General features: G+C 49.1%; 1 protein-coding gene across 1 annotated transcript in view; it reads left to right on the top strand.

Annotated features, from left to right (window-relative positions):
* LOC117042333 (tubulin monoglycylase TTLL3) overlaps nt 1-12,885 on the top strand; it is a 39,936-nt gene extending 27,051 nt beyond the window's left edge. Inside the window, exons 18-23 of the mRNA XM_033141882.1 lie at nt 2,028-2,176; nt 3,285-3,528; nt 4,756-5,191; nt 6,970-7,501; nt 12,051-12,208; nt 12,484-12,885. Of these exons, the coding sequence (XP_032997773.1) occupies nt 2,028-2,176; nt 3,285-3,528; nt 4,756-5,191; nt 6,970-7,501; nt 12,051-12,208; nt 12,484-12,633 (1,669 nt within the window). The 3' untranslated portion in view covers nt 12,634-12,885. The remainder of the gene's footprint in view (nt 1-2,027; nt 2,177-3,284; nt 3,529-4,755; nt 5,192-6,969; nt 7,502-12,050; nt 12,209-12,483) is intronic.
* The last annotated feature ends 6,412 nt before the right edge of the window (nt 12,886-19,297 follow it).

Below are 19,297 nucleotides of genomic sequence, written 5' to 3'. Positions count from 1 at the left end.
ATCCACCAAGTTGACTTTAACTCGGGCAGGGAGACTACATCTTCCTCTCGTCTCTCCGCCCCGCTCTCACAGGCCCCCCCCCCCAACTTTCTTTGAGGATAGTCAGAAGGCTGGAGGTAGGCAGTGGAAGCTGAAATAATGTCATGGAAGAGAATCTTACTCGGCTATGAGTGGTCGTCAAAGAAGAAGAAGAATTTTGCATAAGTGGAAGTCCATTCTGTTCATGCATGGACAGCACCTGGGTGCAACCTGTTCTGTGTGATATGTGCTCATTTCAGTTTAGCAATATTTGTTGCCCCACTTCCCCCCCACCCACCCAGAATCATTTTAGGAAAGAAGGTTTGACGCACATACAGATTTTGAGTTTAGGGTGCTTGGTTTTGTAGCTTGCCCCTGACAAACACACCAGGCAGGACTGAACCACAAACTTTGTGTCATTATCTTCTCTGCAGCCCCTGCCTTTCTCCTTCCTCCTTGCTCTCTTCCTGCCCTTCCTCCCCCCTCTGAGCATCCTTGGGAATTGGGTTCATGTGATCACGATGGCATGAGGGCAGCCTACATAAACTCTGAAGGGACAATCTTCTAACACAAACAGGGGAATAAACTGCACCTATCAGGATTACAGCAACTGGGTATGTAGAGGAAGATACAGGGACTGAATGGGGAACTTGAGGGAAGGACTGGGGTTTGTATAGTGTAAAGAAATTCTTATTCCCTGACTACTGGAAGGTCCTGCCAGATTCAACCTGGATTTCTTTCTAGGGGCATTGAGCAGAAACTCCTTGAGCGCCTTTCATTTCCTTCACAATTGTGAGAACTGGAAATGTTGCTCTATTTTCAAATGAAATTTTGCAGGAACCGGCAGACCGAGAAGTGCCCATGCAGAAATGTGTTATGTAGGTTATGTGAATTGTGTTACGTGAATTAGGCAGTTTTGCTCATCTTTACATGTTTATGCTCTCTCTCTCTCTCTCTCTCTCTCTCTCTCTCTCTCTCTTTTCTGCTTTGTTTTTAATCATCACAAACTGGGGACAATACATTTGGGGGCTATGTCTAAAAGACTGAAAGGAAATGACTGTCGAACCAGAGTACGAAGGCCCTAGGCATGGGAAAAAATGGAGAGAGGAAGGGATTGCAATTGGGTACTGAAATCTGAGCCACCTGGAAGGTTTTCCCAGGTGCTCTATAGCAGGGGTCAGCAAATTTACCATGCCTCAGGCTGGTGTCTCCAGCGCCGACCGTGCAGCGGGCTGGAGAGCAGGGGGAGCACGCGCCCATATGCGTGCACACACACTATTTCCGTCGCACTTCCAGGTCAGAGGAGCACCGGAAATAGCTTGCGTGCATGTGCATGGGCCTCCTCCGACCCAGAAGTGGGCAGCCGCGCAGCGCAGCGCCAGTAAGAGCAGGGGGGGCACCGTAGGACGGATAAACAAGTCCCTCGGGCCTTATCCAGCCCGTGGACCTTAGTTTGGGGACCCCTGCTCTATAGCACCTGAGACGTTGTGGTTGAAAATGCTCACGTATCCCAAGCCAGGGATGGGGAACCTGCGGCCTACTCAATGTTGTTTGGCTAAACTCCTATAGGGTGGTATCCCATTGAAGTAGTTCCATCAGCACAAGGACGTTCTCTCCCCACATGCTCCCACACCCTCTCCAAATATCCTCCAGAGGGTTGGGAGAACCCCAAGAACAGATTTAGGGGTGCATGGGGAAAGAGGGGGAAGTTCGTGGTGCAGCCAGAAGTCCTTACGCAAATGGAAATACGTTGTCGGATACTGCCCACAATCCCTTGATAAACATATCCATGCTGGCTGTGGCTGATAGGCATTAGAGTCCAATAATATCTGGAGAGCCACAAGTTCCCTCTGCGACTGCAAGGGCTGTAAATCTGTTCATGGTGAAATGGTCCATTAGGAATTCATATTCTGAGATTTACCACCTGGAAGAGCTGCCTGTCCGAACCAAGCAGATCATGCTGGCAGGAGAATGGGTGGGGTCCTTGCTGTGAGTGTTTGTGTTTGCAGTGAGGGGGCGCAGATAGTGCAGACAGGTGACCACGTCGAGCGGTGCGAAGACGTCCTTCACCGACTGTCAAAGGTCGTCCCGCAGCTGGACATGGAAGGGGACAGGAACATATGGATTGTGAAGCCAGGAGCCAAGTCACGGGGCAGAGGTGAGAGAAGCAGTGCTGCATATGGAGGGGAGTTGAAAATCCAAAAGAGCATATAAGGAGGAGACTGGGCGAAAATGGACTTGGCAAAGGGCTTGTTCATGCTGGGCTTCTTCCTGAGCAGTGGCACCCTGACCACATCCCTATTGTGCCCTTCTTGAGTTTGCTGTTATTAAAAAGTCTTGGTTGCTAAGGCACTGTGCACAACTGGTGCAGCCCTCACCCAGCAGGCTTTGAGAAGAGAGGGTGTGCTGTCTTGACATCCAGCAGTTGAAACGTGAGGAGGGTTTTTTCAGCCTCTCTCTTGAGTTCACAATCGGATGAGACAGTGAAGGCCGACTGAGAAGGAACTTGCCTACTGCAGTGAAGGCAGCCTGTCCTAGTGGCCGATTGAGGTTGCTCAGTTAACCCACAGCTATGAACCAGCCTTAAAGGGTGAGAGCCAAAGCATCCCCCCGCCTTTTCACTCCAAAACACTTTTCCTTTTTGTGTTGTGACTTTCAAATCATAAGCCCAAAGGCAGATCCTTTCCTATCATTGACACTTGTTAGCCTTTCTTGGGGTTGCTATACATCCAGAATTTCCTGGACACAGCCAGTATTCAGTCCTCGAGCGGACATGGCAGCCTGTGTCGGTTGTATAGATTTTGGTGATTTTCATTAAAGCTCAACTACTTTCGTGTCCAGATTTTCACTTTTTTAAATGTGGCAACCCTAGGCCCTTTCTGGAACCGGTTTTTGTTGTTGCTGCCCAAGATAAAAAAGCATTATGTTAGTCCTGCCACGACAACCTGATGACCACCTGGTTATGCAGGGCTCCTGATCCTGGCGTGATATGACTGCCACCTTTGTGAGTTTCACAAACACCCTAGAAGTTCTCTTTGTTGAGTGGAGGTTGGACACCAGTCGCACAAAAGACGCACTTTGTGTCTCTTGCCGTCTCCGATGCATCGGCTGTGGAAAGGGTGTTGCCTACCTAGCTTGGCTTCTGCAGAAAGGGCGCCCGAGCTTCTCGCTTTGCTCTGAACTGCTCTGATAGCAAGGATGTGGGGATGGAACAGGCGTGGGCATGTCATGGCTGTGAGGGCTTTTGTTTGTTTGTTTCCCAACAGGCATCATGTGCATGGACCGCTTGGAGGAAATAGTGAAGCTAGTAGACTGCGACCCCATGATCGTAAAGGACGGCAAGTGGGTGGTGCAGAAATACATTGAGACGCCCCTGCTCATCTTTGGCACCAAGTTTGATCTGCGCCAGTGGTTCCTGGTGACCGACTGGAACCCACTGACCATCTGGTTCTACCAGCATAGCTACATCCGCTTCTCCACGCAGCCCTTTTCCCTACACAAACTGGACACGTGAGTGTGGCATTGCTTATCTTCTCCATGGCTGGATCCAGCTTTATGTTGCACTTGTGTGTGTGTGGTTGGGGGGTGTGTGTGTGAGAGAGAGAGAGAGAGAGATGCTGCTTTGTGAAGACTTTGTTCTGTGCATGCCACTCACAGTCTTAAATAGTCTCGTTGATGTCCCGTGAGGACCGTAGCTCTACAGAAGAGCAGCTGTCTTGCATGCAGAATGGTCTCAGGCTTATGCCCTGGCATCTCCAGGTGGGATTGAGAATATTTCCAGCCTGAATCCCTGGAGAGCTGCTGCCAGTTTGTGCTGACAATACTGAGACAATACTGTCTGGCCTGACAGTATAAGGCAGCTTTCTGTGCTCTTCTAAAATCTGCAGGATCATCCCAGTTATTATTCCTTAGTAAATAGTTTGTGAACTACAGCTCTGACCATTTAAGTGGATTGCAGACCTGCCTGAAACCTTGGGAAGCTTCATATATGGTTTTTGAGTGTGTGTGTGTGTGTGTGTTTTAAATCTCTTTCGGTGTCACCTTGTGAGAGCAATGTGCCCTGACAAGCAGGTGAGAAATCTGTTGCGTGAAATTAAATAAATCAGCACTCTCGTGCAGACCAGCGTGCTCTGCAAACATTGCCAAATCAACTTGACCCGCATAATGTAACTGGGGAAAGGCATGCGACAGTAGAGGGAGATGAGGTTTCTGGGGAAGGGAAAATGCAGAGCAATGCAAAGCTTTGCTGGAGCCTAGCAGGGGAGAAATTCCCAAGAAGTACTGTGGTTACCATGCTGGTAAGTCAGCCGTCGGGGGTGCAGAGCTGTTCCTTGTGTACAGGGCTTCTTTGGAATGCAGAATGAGGCTTCTTGACAGCAGCACATACAGGGAAGAAGTATCCCTGATCACCATAGATGGGAAGGAGTTTAGAATGGGAAGCAGCTCAGTGGCCAAGCTTCTGTTTTGCATGAAGAAGGTGTCATGTGCAGTCCCCAGAATCTCCTGGTAAGGCTGGGAAAACCTCCTTCCCAAAACCCTTGAGTGCCGCTGCACTATTGCCCCTTTAGATGATGCCGAGCTAGATGGGCTGACTCTGCCTAAAGCAGATTTCCTGTGTTCCTATTGTGGCTTATCAGGGATGGAACACACACGTCCCGGGTCCCAATCCTGTATTGTTGCCCAATGCACCTGACCTCAGCCCCTTGTGGACTGATCTTACCCTCCTCTCCAACCCAGCTCCATCCACCTGTGCAACAACTCCATCCAGAAGCACTACGAGAACTCGTTGAACCGCCACTCTGAGCTCCCCCGCGACAACATGTGGTCGTCTGAGCAGTTCCAGGCTCACCTGCGACAGATGGGGGCCCCCGAGGCGTGGTCCACAGTGATTGTGCCCGGCATGAAGGCCGCAATCATTCACGCCATGCAGACCTCGCAAGACTTAGTGGAGTTCCGCAAAAACAGCTTTGAGCTCTACGGCGCAGACTTCCTCTTTGGAGAAGATTACCAGCCGTGGCTGATTGAGATCAATGCCAGCCCCACCATGGCAGCCTCCACTGCCATCACTACCCGCCTTTGCGCCAGCGTGCAGGAGGACACCTTGCGTGTGGTCATCGATCGCAAGTACGATCGCAATTGCAACACGGGGAACTTTGAGCTCATCTACAAACAGGTTAGTGCACAGGGCCCAGCTGCCTTAGCCTCAGGGACTGGGGCTAGCTGCTTGGATAAAGCATCTCCCCAGTCTGCCTTATTTGCCTTGCACTGGCTCTGCCTCCCTTTCCTTTGGGTTCTTGCTCTGCCACCATCTGGTAGCCTTCAATGCAGATGGCTCATCCTTTCTGCGCTGAGGGTTTGCAGGCTGATTAGGTGCCTGAGGAGCCACTGGCAGGAATGGCCAACAGAAAGCTAAGGGAGATCATTCAGAGCTGTCCTCAGTGCCTCTTGGAATGGGACAGGACCTCAAAGCAGGCCTGAGTTTCTTCTATACGGAGTGTGACTTGATTGGTTGGGAGGCGACACCACACACAGGCTTCCCCTTTCTTCCTATATATATATAAACCTAAGGCTATTGTCATGCTTTGCAGTTCACGTGGCCACCAGTATGTGGCCATGCCAACTCCAGTGTGACAAACACAGGCAGCAGAGCAAGGAAGCACTGCTGGTGGCAGGCAGCCCAGGAAGGAAGGAGAGGCACTTCACAGAGCGGTTTAGCAAGCCATTATGAAGCATCTCTTGCCCTCTGTTAAAAGGCGTTTGGGGTTGGGATGCACTGTGAGGGGAGGGGCGTGGGATGGACGCAGTGTAAAGAGAGTGGGGTTTGGTCAGGTGTGGGAGAAGGGCAGCTGGCGAAGGGGTTGGTGGATAGGCTGGGTGAGTGGAGCGAGCAAGCTTGGCAACCCCTAGTTGCTAGTCCAACCCCCTACAGTACAGAAATCTCATGCTCTACCTGCTGAGCCTTCCAGATTGGCAGCAGGCGCTGTTCTGAATGTACCTCCTGCAGAACTGCAGTGGATGGCTTCCTCTGGGTCATTCTGGTGTGGCTCAGGATCAGGTGGAGTTGGATCATTCCTTCACTCTGGTGCAGAGATGCTCCAGAATTACCTGTTCTTGGAGGGGGCTTATGGGAAGGAGCGCCACAGCACCCTTTTTAACAATTCGGGTTTTTTCAAGCACCCTAGCGGTTCTCTCGAGACGCTGTAGCGTGTATGTGGGCATGCTCTGCACCAGACACAGATGCATCCCGGGGACAATTTCTGCTTGATTTATTATTTATACCCTGCCCATCTGGCTGAGTTTCCCCAGCCACTCTGGGCGGCTCCCAACAGAATATTAAAAATACAATAAAACATCAAACATTAAAAACTTCCCTGAACTTCCCTAAAACTTCCCTTCAGATGTCTTCTAAAAGTCAGATACAGTGGTACCTCGGGCTAAGAACTTAATTCGTTCTGGAGGTCCGTTCTTAACCTGAAACTGTTCTTAACCTGAGGTACCACTTTAGCTAATGGGGCCTTCCACTGCCGGCACACCGCGGCAGCACAATTTCTGTTCTCATCCTGAAGCAAAGTTCTTAACCCAATGTACTATTTCTGGGTTAGCGGAGTCTGTAACCTGAAGCGTCTGTAACCCGAGGTACCACTGTTGTTGTTTATTTCCTTGACATCTGATGGGAGGGCGTGCCACAAGGCAGGTGCCACTACTGAGAAGGCCCTCTGCCTGGTTCCCTGTAACCTCACTTCTCGCAGTGAGGGAACCGGCAGAAGGCCCTCAGAGCTAGACCTCAGTGTCCATTGATGAAACCGCATCCCTGAAGCCCCGTCTCAGGATATCTCTCTCAGCCTTGTGGCAGCTTTGCAAGCCAGGGCCCATGAGAATCCCTGCTGCCCTGCCCCTCTGAGCACGAGGGGTGCTTGGCAGCCTCACCCTGTTTCCCTCTTCTCCCCGCAGGCAGCTGTGGAAATCCCTCAGTACGTTGGCACTAGCCTTTTGGTAGAAGGCTCCACCGTCAAGAGGCCTCCACCCCAGAGAAGCCCCGTGCCTGGTGACACCAGGAACAGCAGCGGGCCGCAGCCACCCAAGCCTAAGCTGATCTACCGGCGCAGTAACCAGGATACCCCTCGAGCCCCCACCCCGTGCTGGGCGTCCGCCAACGGCAAGGCGACCGAGCCTGCGGCTCCTGGGAAGGAGAACAAAGCCCGGGAGAAGGCGCCTGGCAGCAAGGTCCCCGATTCGACGCCCGCAAGGTTCAAGCTGCCCAGCAAGCTCAACGCAGACCCCCGCAACCGGAAAGTGCAGATGGTCCATAGCATGGCTACCGCCATGGTCGTCCCGGCGGGCAAGCTGTCTGGCCCGGCTCAGCCCTGTGCCACGCCCAGCTCCCAGAGCCTAGCCCCCCAGGAGCCCGCCCTCCACCAGGCCAAGGATCCCAAAGGCACCAACGCAGTGGCTCAGGTGCCCGGCAAGGCAGCCCCAGTTCCAGGTAGGGAGCTGTGCCTGAAGATGCGGGCGCAGGAAATGGGTTCTCTCCCCCCCTCTCCTGACCTGGCGGCTTCTCGCGCTCCCTTCTCTCCCGCCTACCCTGTGAGGCTCAGGGTGCAGCAGCACCTGCGGAACTTGATGCACAGCATGCCTGTGCCCCCAAATCCCCCGTCCCCCCCGGGCATGGATTTAGCTTCGGCCACCGAACTCACTGCCATCAGAGCGTCTATGATCAGAAGGCGGCAGCAGAGGGAGGACAGGAGCCCCCATTGACCCAGGAGAAGCCCTCGTTCGGGGCTTGTTGCTGCAGGCAGGAATCATGCTACATATATCTACATATATAAATGAATAGATACGTATATATATTTATAGGGTCTGGGCAGCACTTCTTAATGTGGGGTTGTATGGAGAGGGAATCATGTTTTCTTAAGAGCTAGACTCTCCATCCCAATAAAGGACTTTGAAGGAACTTTGGCCACAGTGTGTGATGGCAGGGAGTGGGCCAAAGGAGGAGGTCGGATGAACTGCCTTTGGCATTTGTGTGGAGGGCAAAACTAAGGTTCCATTTGCTGGGGGCAAAGCGGGCAGGGAAGCACTAGGAGCCAAGCCAACACAGGGACTAAGGGAGGTGGAGAGAAACCATGATACAAAAGGAAGAACTTCAATTCCAAGGACACCTGGGAGGCAGAGAAGGTTCTCAGGACCAGGATACAAACAGTTTCCCACGAGGGTACAGTGATACCTCGGAGGTTGAACAGAATCCGTTCTGGAAGTCCGTTCGACTTCCAAAACGTTCAGAAACCAAAGTGTGGCTTCTGATTGGCTGCAGGAAGCTCCTGCAGCCAATCAGAAGCCCCATCAGACGTTCAGGTTCCAAAGAACGTTCGCAAACCAGAACGCTCACTTCTGGGTTTGCGGCGTTCGGGAGCCAAAATGTCCGAGTACCAAGGTGTTTGGGATCCAAGGTACGACTGTATCTAGGATCGTTTGCCTTCTTTGAAATGGATGTTTTGGGACGGGCCACACCCACGATGGCAGACATTTTGCGAATGGGTCCTCCCCTTCCCCAGTCGACAGCCATTTTGTTTCTTGCTCAGTACATTCCCAATGTGCCCTCCCAGACCCCAAAAGTTGGTGACTCCTGATGTAGGGATTGCTTGGTTCCAAGCCCACTGGAACAGAGTGGGCCGAATCTCAGACAGAGGTAATTAGGCGACTTGGGAGATCAGAAACCATAAAGTGATCAGGCAAAAATTGGTTGAATGTTGAAAAGAATAAGCAACAAGCATGTGAGATTCAGGCAGGGAGGTTCAAAGGGCTAGCCTATGGGCCCCCAAGCAGGTTGCCCAAACAGCCAGTTGAACAGCCAAGATCCAGTGTGGCCCTGCTTTTAGGAACACACCACAGTACAGATTAGCCCATTACAATTCGACTGCTGACTGTAGGAGGTTCGGTCAGCAGACTCCTGAGACCATGGCGAGGAAGTCAAATGAGAGGGAGTCCTCGGCATTGCTGTCTGCCATCAGATAGTTAAAATACCATGAAAACTGGTGGCTGGTCCTTAGGTAGGGAGAGAAATGGTATAACAAAAGTGCAAGAAAACCTTAGTAACCTGTGGTGTGCAATGAAGTTTGAGCGGGGGGTGCTCAGGGCACAGGGCCAAGATGAAAAAATTGCATTTGCTAATGTATCTGTACAGATCCCTCTGGGAAATTAAGATGGCGGGTGACTGCCATCTCACCAGCATTGCATTTTGCGGTGCACCCAGACACATGTAAGTCATTTTTACAAAATTGGATGGGAGGAAAGGAGCAAGCAGACTAGCCACTGCATAACTACTTCCTGGTTGTGGACGGGAAGCAGTGTATTTTTCAGGGGGGTGGGATATGGTGGGGAAACTCGTCACGAAGTTTGTTTATTGCGGGCTCAGTCGCAGCGCCACCCTCGCACTCACCCACCCAGTGGCTAAATGTAAAATGTGATTAATAAACTCAAGCGGACAATGATCTGGATTAGAAATGGCCACAGCTTTGCTGATTACAGATATAGGTGGGTTTTTGGCTCAGGCATTGGGTGTATATCTGTTCCAGCACCCCCAGCCCCCAAAAATATTTAATTTTTAAAAGGTAAGGGAACTCAGTTCCCCCACGTTCCTGCTAAAAAAAACAAACCCCAAAAGAAAACGCTGACTAGAAGATATGGTGGCTGGTTGTTGTTTTTAAATTGCTCAGTCTTCGCTTTCTGAGTTGACTCACGCCTAGTTTTAATCCCTACGGTGAGTTAACGCCATTTACGCCAACCATGAATATTTTGTTGCTGTTGTTGTTTTAAAACAAACGGCCCTTCCCTGGCTGCTGGACTCCAACTCCCACCATCCCTGACAACTGACCATGCTGGCTGGAGCTGATGGGAATTGAAGTCCCACAACACCTAGACGGCTGCAGGATCCCAGTCCCTGCCTTGTGACCCACAGCCATGCTCTGCAGCACACAACATTTACCACCATCTTCCCAAGTCTCTGCCAGGCTAGCCATCCTCCCTACCTTGCTACTGATTTGTCTGCTACTGTGCTGTTGTTTTTGTCCCTGCCGTTTGGGTGGCATTGTGGAACAACGGGAGGATGAGTTTTGGTGCTTGACCTCCCTTCCTCCCTGTGGTTCTTCGTCTCCATTCTTAATGCATCAGCACACTTCTTGCCCTTCCATCAAACTCTTACGGTCGAGGAACCACCCATTTGGTTGAATTAAGTAGGAATGTACAACAGTATATACCAAATACTTCTTCAAGGACTGAAGCAGAATGCTCGAATAAGCCACTGACTAGCAAAATTCAGGTGACCAAGCTGAGGTTGTGCGAGAACAGGATGCTGAACTTAGATGGGCCCCGATCCAGCAGGCTCCTCTTGTGTTCATAAGCTAAGCATGGCTGCAATGTATTCCATTAACATGATCCTAAATATCATTCATGGTTAGGGATGCTCTTTGATGCAAAAAAAAAAAGTTTTTAAAGCTGGCCCTTTTCAATCTAATGAAATTCCTTATCATCACAATGGACTCCTGCTTCTGGATTCTCCCATCAGCATATCCCTCTTGAGGCATTCATTTTGTGTATTACAATCATGAAAGATGCATGCAAGCCCCTCTCCCTGCCGGAAGTCAGTCCTCTTATCAATAGCCCTCCATGAGTTAAAGGACATTTTTCAGAAGCAGGCAGTTCACCATATAAATACTGGGGGTTGTATTAAACTTTACTTAAAAGTTGGGCTGGATCCAACTAAGTAGTTCTGCTATTGATAGCCAGTGCAAGGACTCCCCCCCACAGCCCCCCCCTTCAAAATCAGCTTGGGGTGTGTGTGGTTGGGACCACCCCAGAACAGCACATGGAGGGGGGTCATTCTGTCAAGAAAACAGAAATGTTTGCACTGCCAAAAGGTTTGTTTTAGCGTGATGTTGAATTCCTCCCATTGAAATTAATGGCCATTACTAATGTAGGTCCGTTAATTTCAATGGATCCACTCCGAGTATAATTGAGTATAACGCATGGAACTGGAATGTACTGGAAAGGTTAGAGCTTGCCATTGGGCCCTTGTAGCCTCTTAAAATAATCGGCCAAATAGGGTTTGTGCCTCCAGGGCCATTGCAGGCTTGCCAGTCTTCTTTGAAAATACCCTTTGCCTTTAACACTTTTGTGATGGACTAAATCCAACAGGTGAAACTTGCCTTGTCACTGAATTTCCATTCCAAGGGGACTGCCTGTGTCTTTTAACAGTTGCATGCAGGCCTGAGCTGATAACAATATACAGCACCGGAGTGTTCAAAATACACACCCACTATTCTTCATGTGCACAACAGAGAGGGATCAGCAGACTTGGAACACAGGGGAACGTTAAGCTTTGCAAACATGCAAAAAAAGAAAATGTAGCTTCGCTTAGCCCATAAAACACCGTGGAGACAGTTGGACTCTCTCGTTTTCATCAGACACCAGTCTCCTCCAAAGCTCTTGCCATTGCTTCCTTTCATCGTGTGTTGTACATTTAAGCTCATAGCGGCCTAGAGTAGAGGCATTTCATCCCTGAGGAGGCCTCAGAGCTCACAGGTTGAGATGAGTGTGTCTTTCAGCCCACAGGTTCTCAGTCAGGTGCCTGTCCACTGTGGTGGGCCTCTTCAGTGGTGTATATGGTATGTTGTGACATGTCCACCATGCCTCCCTGCATTGACTGCTGCTTCTTGAGCTTTGGCTTTGGGGCCTGCGAGTGGCTGTGGGGTTAAAGTGCCGTGAGTTTTGCATGGGGTTAGTTGCCTCCCTCCGTCTCGTTTCTTCCCTTCCTTTCCCCTGCTGTTGCAAAAGGAGCTGGGCCAGGGCTTTCCTCTCATTTCGGAGGCCGTTGCACAATTCTGTTTTGGTTTGTTTTTTTGCTTTCTGCAAATGGCTAAAAAGCAGCCGTCTATCTGCGTGGGACGCTCTTTTTTTTTTTTAAAAAAAAAAGTTTTAGAGCTTTCCGAGGTCTTTCAGCATCAAGGCAACGTGCTGTATTATTGGTTCCTCCCCAGGCCTGGCTGCAATTCACAAGCTCCCCTGCCTCTTCTGCAACGGAAAGGCCATGGCAAGTTGGCAAGTGCTGTGCTGCTCCAGAGCTGGGCCTCGGCGGCGGCTTCCTAGGACTCCCAAATTCTTCTACCGCAAGGCGGTCATCTCATGCCAGACTCAGGTATACACCGAGTCCCTGAGTGATCACGGGACCACACTCCTGCCCTGTGAAGCTCCACTGACCAACCCTGCATAGAGCATTTCCCCTCTCTGCTTGCCTCCTTCCGCATCTCCACCCTTGGAGGCTGTCGAAAGCTGCTCCCCTCTCTAAAACACATCTTGCAGCTTCGAGCAGGAGCCGAGAGGTCACCACGCACCCCCCCACCCACCCTCTTTGGACATGCTTGCCCCTCCCAGTCCAGTAACCACTGATCCTTCCCTCGCCCATATGTCTAGGATGTGCAGCAGCTGCCACCCCTGGTACCAGCTTTTGAAAATCAGATGTCTGTATTGCCTCCAGTGGGGGGGAAAGGAGACTATGAAACCACATGCAATAATCCCGCCACGGCAGCCGACTCGATGCCGTCAGGCTTGGTAAAAATTTGAGAAGGAACTCCAGGAGAGTTGCACGTAGAAATCCACTCTGGCTTGGAACTTTGAGAAGACCTCTAGTGGATCGTGTAGTGCCCGAATCAATTGTCTATAGATTCTAAAGATGACTGGGTCTCTCTTCTGCTTCCCCGAAACAACCGCCAGGCTGCAGAATTAGGTTGATCCTAGGCTCTTCCCCATCACATGATTGATAACTTTTGGAAGTCTTCCAACCATCAACGTGAAAAATGCAGCACCCTGGGAGACACAGCAGAAGGCGAGAGTTGCAAAGCCATGGAGAACGAAGATCTGCTGAGAGCGAAAGAGACCCATTAGGTCATAAGAGGGCTCTATCTCACATGCTAAAACAAAGAACCATGCTTGCTGCCCTCTGCCTTTGTCAGTCCTTAACCTAGGGATCAGCATCTGGTGTGTCCAGAGCACAACAGCGCTCCCCAAATCCGACCACTAACCAGCGCCCACTGCTGCCAACTCGGAGGCAAGAGTACATGTGCAAAGGAATTGGAAGCTCATGAAGCTGGGGACAGCATGATACCATCTATCATGTCCTCAAAATAGCTTCCCAGCAAATACTAATTGCTAACCAGGGCATTAAACATGAATGATAACCTGGCCAGCTTTTAAGTAACCGCCTGTAAATACACAATTGTCTCTAACAATGAGAGATGCAGTATAAAAATAGGTGGTGGACAAATAAGAGAAATCTTGGCTTTAATACCAGTACAGTCGTACCTTGGAAGTTGCACGGAATCCGTTCCGGAAGCCCGTTCGACATCCAAAGCGCAGCTTCTGATTGGCTGCAGGAGCGTCCTGCAGACAATCAGAAGCTGCGCCAGATGTTCGGCTTCTGAAAATCGTTCAAAAACCGGAACAATCACTTCCGTTTTTTCGATTGTTCGGGAGCCGAAACGTTCGAGTTCAAAGGCGTTCAGCTTCTGAGGTTCCACTGTATAGGAATTTCCAGTGCTATTTTTCTAGAAAAAAGAGGTGCCGGAACTTAACACTAATGCCTCCGTTGTTCTCTTCGAAAGGCAATGGTGCCCACCTGAGAGGTGCAGGAACCAGGTTCCAGTGAGTTCATGCTGGAAAAAAAAAAACCTGGAAATTTCTTTGAAAAAGGCTTCTAGGAATGGATGCTGGGTGATGTTTTTAGCATTTAAATGTACATTTTGTGTGAAATTACTGATCTAGGGTACAGGATCCCAGAGGCCCCATTATAAAAGTATTAGTCTTGCAGTAGGTTTCAGGTAAGATTGTCACTCTTCCCGCACCCCATCCCACCCTGGTGGTGCTCCTGTGATTTTTACAGCTGCCAGACCATCAAATTCAGCAGATGGTACTTTCTCCCCCCCCCCCAATCAGTAAAATTTAAAAAAAAACAAAAAAGAGCTCTGCTAGATCATACCAAAGGCCTGTCTAGTCCAGCATTCTGTCCTCATTGTGGCAAACCAGATGCCACCAACCCAAACAAGACATGAGGGCAACAGCCCGTCTCCAACTTGCAGTCTGCGGGAACTGGTATTCAGAGACACAGAGCTAGTGAGACCCTCCATCAATTTGTCTCATCACATTAATCCAGAGAAACTTTCACCTCTTGAATTCTTGCTAGTCAGACAGGTGGGGGGGGGGGAGAGGCAAACCCAACCTTTGCCTAAAAGATGCTCTGTTTAACATATCCGGTTTCAGAAATTCTTTCCTGGCAGAAGGCAGAAACAATAGAGATACAGTGGTACCTCTGGTTAAGTACTTAATTCGTTCTGGAGGTCCGTTCTTAACCTGAAACTGTTCTTAACCTGAAGCACCACTTTAGCTAATGGGACCTCCCGCTGCCGCTGTGCCGCCAGAGCACGATTTCTGTTCTTATCCTGAAGCAAAGTTCTTAACCTGAAGCGTTATTTCTGGGTTAGTGGAGTTTGTAACCTGAAGCGTATGTAACCTGAAGCGTATGCAACCCGAGGTACCACTGTAGTCATAATTTGTGTGTCGAGTCTACTGTGGAAGCAAACTCACTGCATTTCAGACAAATGTACAAGCCTCTTTTGTTCCTTACGTTTGCACTAGGAGTTGGATCGGTACAGCACCGGCTGGTTGGTTCCTGTGTAGATAAACAAAACCACCACATTGCGTTTTCAGAGCAACCAAACTGCTGCATTAGCTACACCAAAGTGGCCCCCCTGGGGTACAAGCCTGGGCAGTGAATATGGAGGTTCTGGGCTGCCAGTCGAACGCGACTCCACCCTCGGCCACGCTGATGGGTTCCAAAGGAAAGCAGAGCCATACGTTGGCACCAGCTTGGCTGCAGGAGTTACCAGGTGTTGTACAGGACACCACCCAACCCACTTAGGGACTCCACTCTGGATTTGTGTAGGGTTTACTCTAGCCTTTTCTTCTCCCAAAGATATCCCGCCAGGCAGTGGAGATTTAGGATCAGTATTTTCCTTCGCCTAGATGGGCTGCCTTCGGGGTTCAAGAATAACCCCACCCAAGAGAATAGAAGCTCTTCTGGGCTGCCTATACCAGTCTGAATCTTTAAAAAAAAAATTCCTGGCTGTAGAAAAAGGAAATAGCTATTTTATTGGATTAGGAGGCATTTCATACTTGGCTTGGGGGTGCAGACAGGGCAATAGCCTTCTCTACCGATGCCCTGCCTTCTTTCCCCTCCACTCATAAAACTCTCTGGCCAGTCTTTGCTTCACTTCCTGAAAGTCAGTTCCCCGCATGATATTTTCGAGTCAGACTGGAGCATTAACAATGCTTGGGTATGAGAGGCAAAATTCAGGACAGTTATCTTTATATATGAAAATCATGGTGAGCGTACTGCTAGTGAAATTTAAGGTGTGGATTTGGGACCGGGTCTAGTCTTTTTTCTTCCTGTGCACCCCACCTGAACTTACCGTAGTTCCTGCTTTTGTTCCCTCCTTCCCACGTAACATTGCTGCCACCAGGCTTAAGGAGCAACAAAATGGTGCCTGGCAGCTGGAGGATTCACATTCGTTTCTTCAGAGGGGATAAAACTGTTGGTGCCACCGTGACTCTTCCGTTCCGGAAAACGGGGAGTTAACCCCCCCTTCCACTCCTGGTATTCCCAATGTCTGTTTTTACCCAATTAACTGTGTTCCAGATTGCAGCCCAATTACATCCGTCTTATAGAACTCAGTGGGAAAATTCAAAGCCGGTTCCCTTTCCATGTTGGGTTCTGCTAAATACAGTGCGACACAATTATGGGAACTGACATGCGGGGGGGGGGGGGAGGCAAGAGTGGTGCCAGACCCAGCCAGATGGGCGGGGTACAAATTATTATTATTATTATTATTATTATTATTACTCCCATGGCCTGAAAGCTCATTAATTTACCACATAGTAGCAATGCAGGCTTTGTTAAATGCCTGCCTTTGAAAGGGGGGGGGGGAGCAAATAGGTGTGTTAGATGGATTGTGGATTCTGGGTGTATGTGCAAATGGAAATGTTTTAATAACCACACCGTATGGTTTTATAGATTCCATAGCCTTCTAGCAGGTCTCTCCCATGGTTTCAGTTTGAGGTGGTGCTAGAAATGAAGACATTAGTTCCTTGTTCTAGGAAAGGGGTGACTGATTTCCAGTGGCTGCAGTCCATCAATTCACATCACGGTGGCCATGCCAGCTGGGCTTGATGGGAGCTGGACGCCAACATCGGCAGAGCCACAGATCCCCTGTTCTAGGACGTGGCTTTGCTCCTTACGGCCTCTCCACCATGCTGAGGTTCCATCCTCCTGTATGAAGCTCTACACAACAGACCGCCTCTGCTCATGCCATGACGGTCTCCATGAGCACATTGGGAGCAGCTGCTTGATAGGCATTGTTCTTGTATTAAAAGGAGATGGAAGAGAAAGGGAAGGAGACCACAGCTTAGTGGCAAAACATATGCTTGGCATGCAGAAGGACCCATATTCAACCCCTAGCATTGCTAGTAAAGGGATTTCAAGTAGAAGGGTTGGGGTAAGATTTTTCTTAAGACCTTGAAGAGTCAGTATTGGGGCTAGATAAACAGATTTATTCTGACTTAGAAATAAAGGCATCTTCCTTTGAGTGCTCCTAGGTGGCTCTCTCCTCTGGAAGTCCACCTGAATCTTGCCACCTCCTGGAATATATTCTTTTTAATTACATTATTCCAGATATTTATCTAGGCTGTGGTTATATAGTTGTGCTGTATCTTTTTGTTACAATACAAACGCATGCTATAATTTGAAAAATGTATCTGCCTTGTTCTTACTCAAGCTTATGGTTTTCACTTAAACAGAAACACAGCCCTGTTCCCATACTTGCCAGCGGGCTTAGACAGAGTCATGTAGCAGGTAAACCTTTTTCTCATATAGAGAGGGGCAGGAAAAGCTCCACCTGTTATATTTCAATGTGTCAGACTGCCATTAAAGCAAGGATGGGGAAATCTGTGGTCCTCCAAATGTTGTTATGACTTCAGCTCCCATAAGCCCCAGCCACTGTAGCCAATGGTTGAGGGTGATGGGAGCTGGAGTCTACCAAATTCTGGGGGGGGCACAGATTCCTTCTCTACCCCACCACTACTCCTGCCATTAAGGGACACTGACAGTAAAAAGGCGAGTGGCAATTCCACCCACTCTCCAAACTCAATGATTAAAGGCAGGAAGTGGAAGCTTTGACACATCTCTTTTGTTACTCATTGGTCCCTAAACCACGGAAGAGAGCCAAGAATACAAGTTTTGTGCAGTTGTGTTTGACATTTGTACAGCTTTCCTTGGTGAGTTTTTTTTTAAATATTCTTTACATCGTTGGTATCTTGCTAGTGGAGTGGTTTGTGGATTGCAGTTTGTGAAAGAGAAATAAACTTCTACCTTTGTAGTCTGATCTTTGTGGAATTCAGTTTTTCACGTTTGATCAAAGGGGCCGGGGACTGATTTGTTTTCTTTAAAATGGAGGACGCTGGGAAGTACGTCATTTATACGGAATGGTAAAATCTGAAACTTGACCACGTTACAAAGAAACCACCAAACAAGTCTTGGCAGGCTTTGCTTGTGCTAGTCTGAGATTTTAGTGGAATGGGAGTACAGTAAGGCTCATTTAAGGCACCAGTGGCGCTCAGGGCCATAGTGTAAGAGAAGAGCACATGCTCTGCATGCGGTAGAGACCAGGTTCAGCCTCTGACAACTCCAGGCTGAGCCCAGGAACACTTCTATCCGAAACCCTGCAAAGGCTCTGCCAGCCTCTGGGCACAATACTCAACTAGATGGACCAATGATCTTTCTTACTCTGTATATAGGAGCTTCCTAGACTCCAGTCTCTCCCTACTGCTGGCACTATTCCCTTCTGCAAAAAGAAGCACTTTGCAAATTTATATTATTATTATTATTATTATTATTATTATTATTAGGCTCTTCAAAAAGGATTTAAGGGTGATGTCATAACCCAAACAAGATAAAAAGGAGAAACCCTTGTGTCACATTTGAAAATGTTCTTTGGATGCCTTAACGTATCTAAATGGCCCCTCCTGCTTTCCACTCCATGCATTAAGATTCTTCCATTCTGGCCTCTCTAGCTGACCAGAGACCTGTAAACTTATTCCAGTGGCAGGATTTGTTTTATAGCTACATAGTGGACAACAGGAGGGATCACAGCATGCTGCAGCCCTCCAGCATGAGACACAATAATCCACACAGCTAAGAAGTCTCTTTCCACTTCTCACACACATTTTGGTGATGCCCTGCTGCAGCCTGGCTTCAGATGGCAGCAAGAGCCAAAATGCAAGCAAGGCTGTGCACACGTTTTCCAGTCGCTCTTCTTGGTTCTTTCCAAAGTGGCCTAGCTGCAGGTAGCACTCCGACACTTACACGCTGCACAACAAACCATAAGCTGCATTCTTTTAATACGATTCGTGGGGATGGGTGGAACGAGGGGAGAGAGAGGAGGGGGGGAGGAATTATGTAGTTCTTGATTTTGTTTGGGACAAAATAAGATGGCCTTTTCCAACCTTTAAAGAAGAATAAGTTGTAGGTTTTTAAACAGCAATCCTCATTCTGAAGGAAGTAAACAATGCTTGTTTCCCATTATTAGTGTGTGTATGTTTGCCAACAAGAGCCCTGATTCTGCCTCCTGTAAGTTGCACTTGCTGCTGCTAGAAAGCAGGAATCTCTGGACCTCGGCCCTTGCAGGAGACTGCTCCAGCCCCCCCTGTAGCCACCCTCTTTAGAAGAAAAGGAAAAAGTGGCCAAGTAATATGCTTGTGCCCAGGTCTGCAATATCTCTCAAGTTGGCCTGGACCTATGTGTATGACACAAAACTAGACCCCACCTCCATAAACATTCCTCTAGTCTGAACTCAACTTGCACCACAATACAGCCTGAAAACAGGATGAACTTGATGCCTGCAATCTTTTGCCAGTTATCTCGCTTTAAAAGCCTTCTCGCACTGCAGCAACTCAACAAGGCTCTCCGGTTACCCTGTTGACAGAAAGCCATTGTAAAGATAACCATCTGCCACTACTAAGAGCACTTGTTTCAACTCTGCGCCTCTTGCCGTAAGTTAAACGACACCAGTCCAGCGGTTATCAAATCAATCTTACTACTAAATTACTAGGCATGAAAACAAGGAAGGTACACCTTTATCGGATAAATTCGAGTCAGCAGAGAAGAGGACGAGCCTTCAGA

The sequence above is a fragment of the Lacerta agilis genome, chromosome 2 (assembly GCF_009819535.1).
Source record: "Lacerta agilis isolate rLacAgi1 chromosome 2, rLacAgi1.pri, whole genome shotgun sequence".
Classification (NCBI taxonomy): domain Eukaryota; kingdom Metazoa; phylum Chordata; class Lepidosauria; order Squamata; family Lacertidae; genus Lacerta; species Lacerta agilis.
The sequence above is the reverse complement of the archived record's forward strand: the minus strand, read 5'-3'. Positions and strand labels throughout refer to the sequence as shown.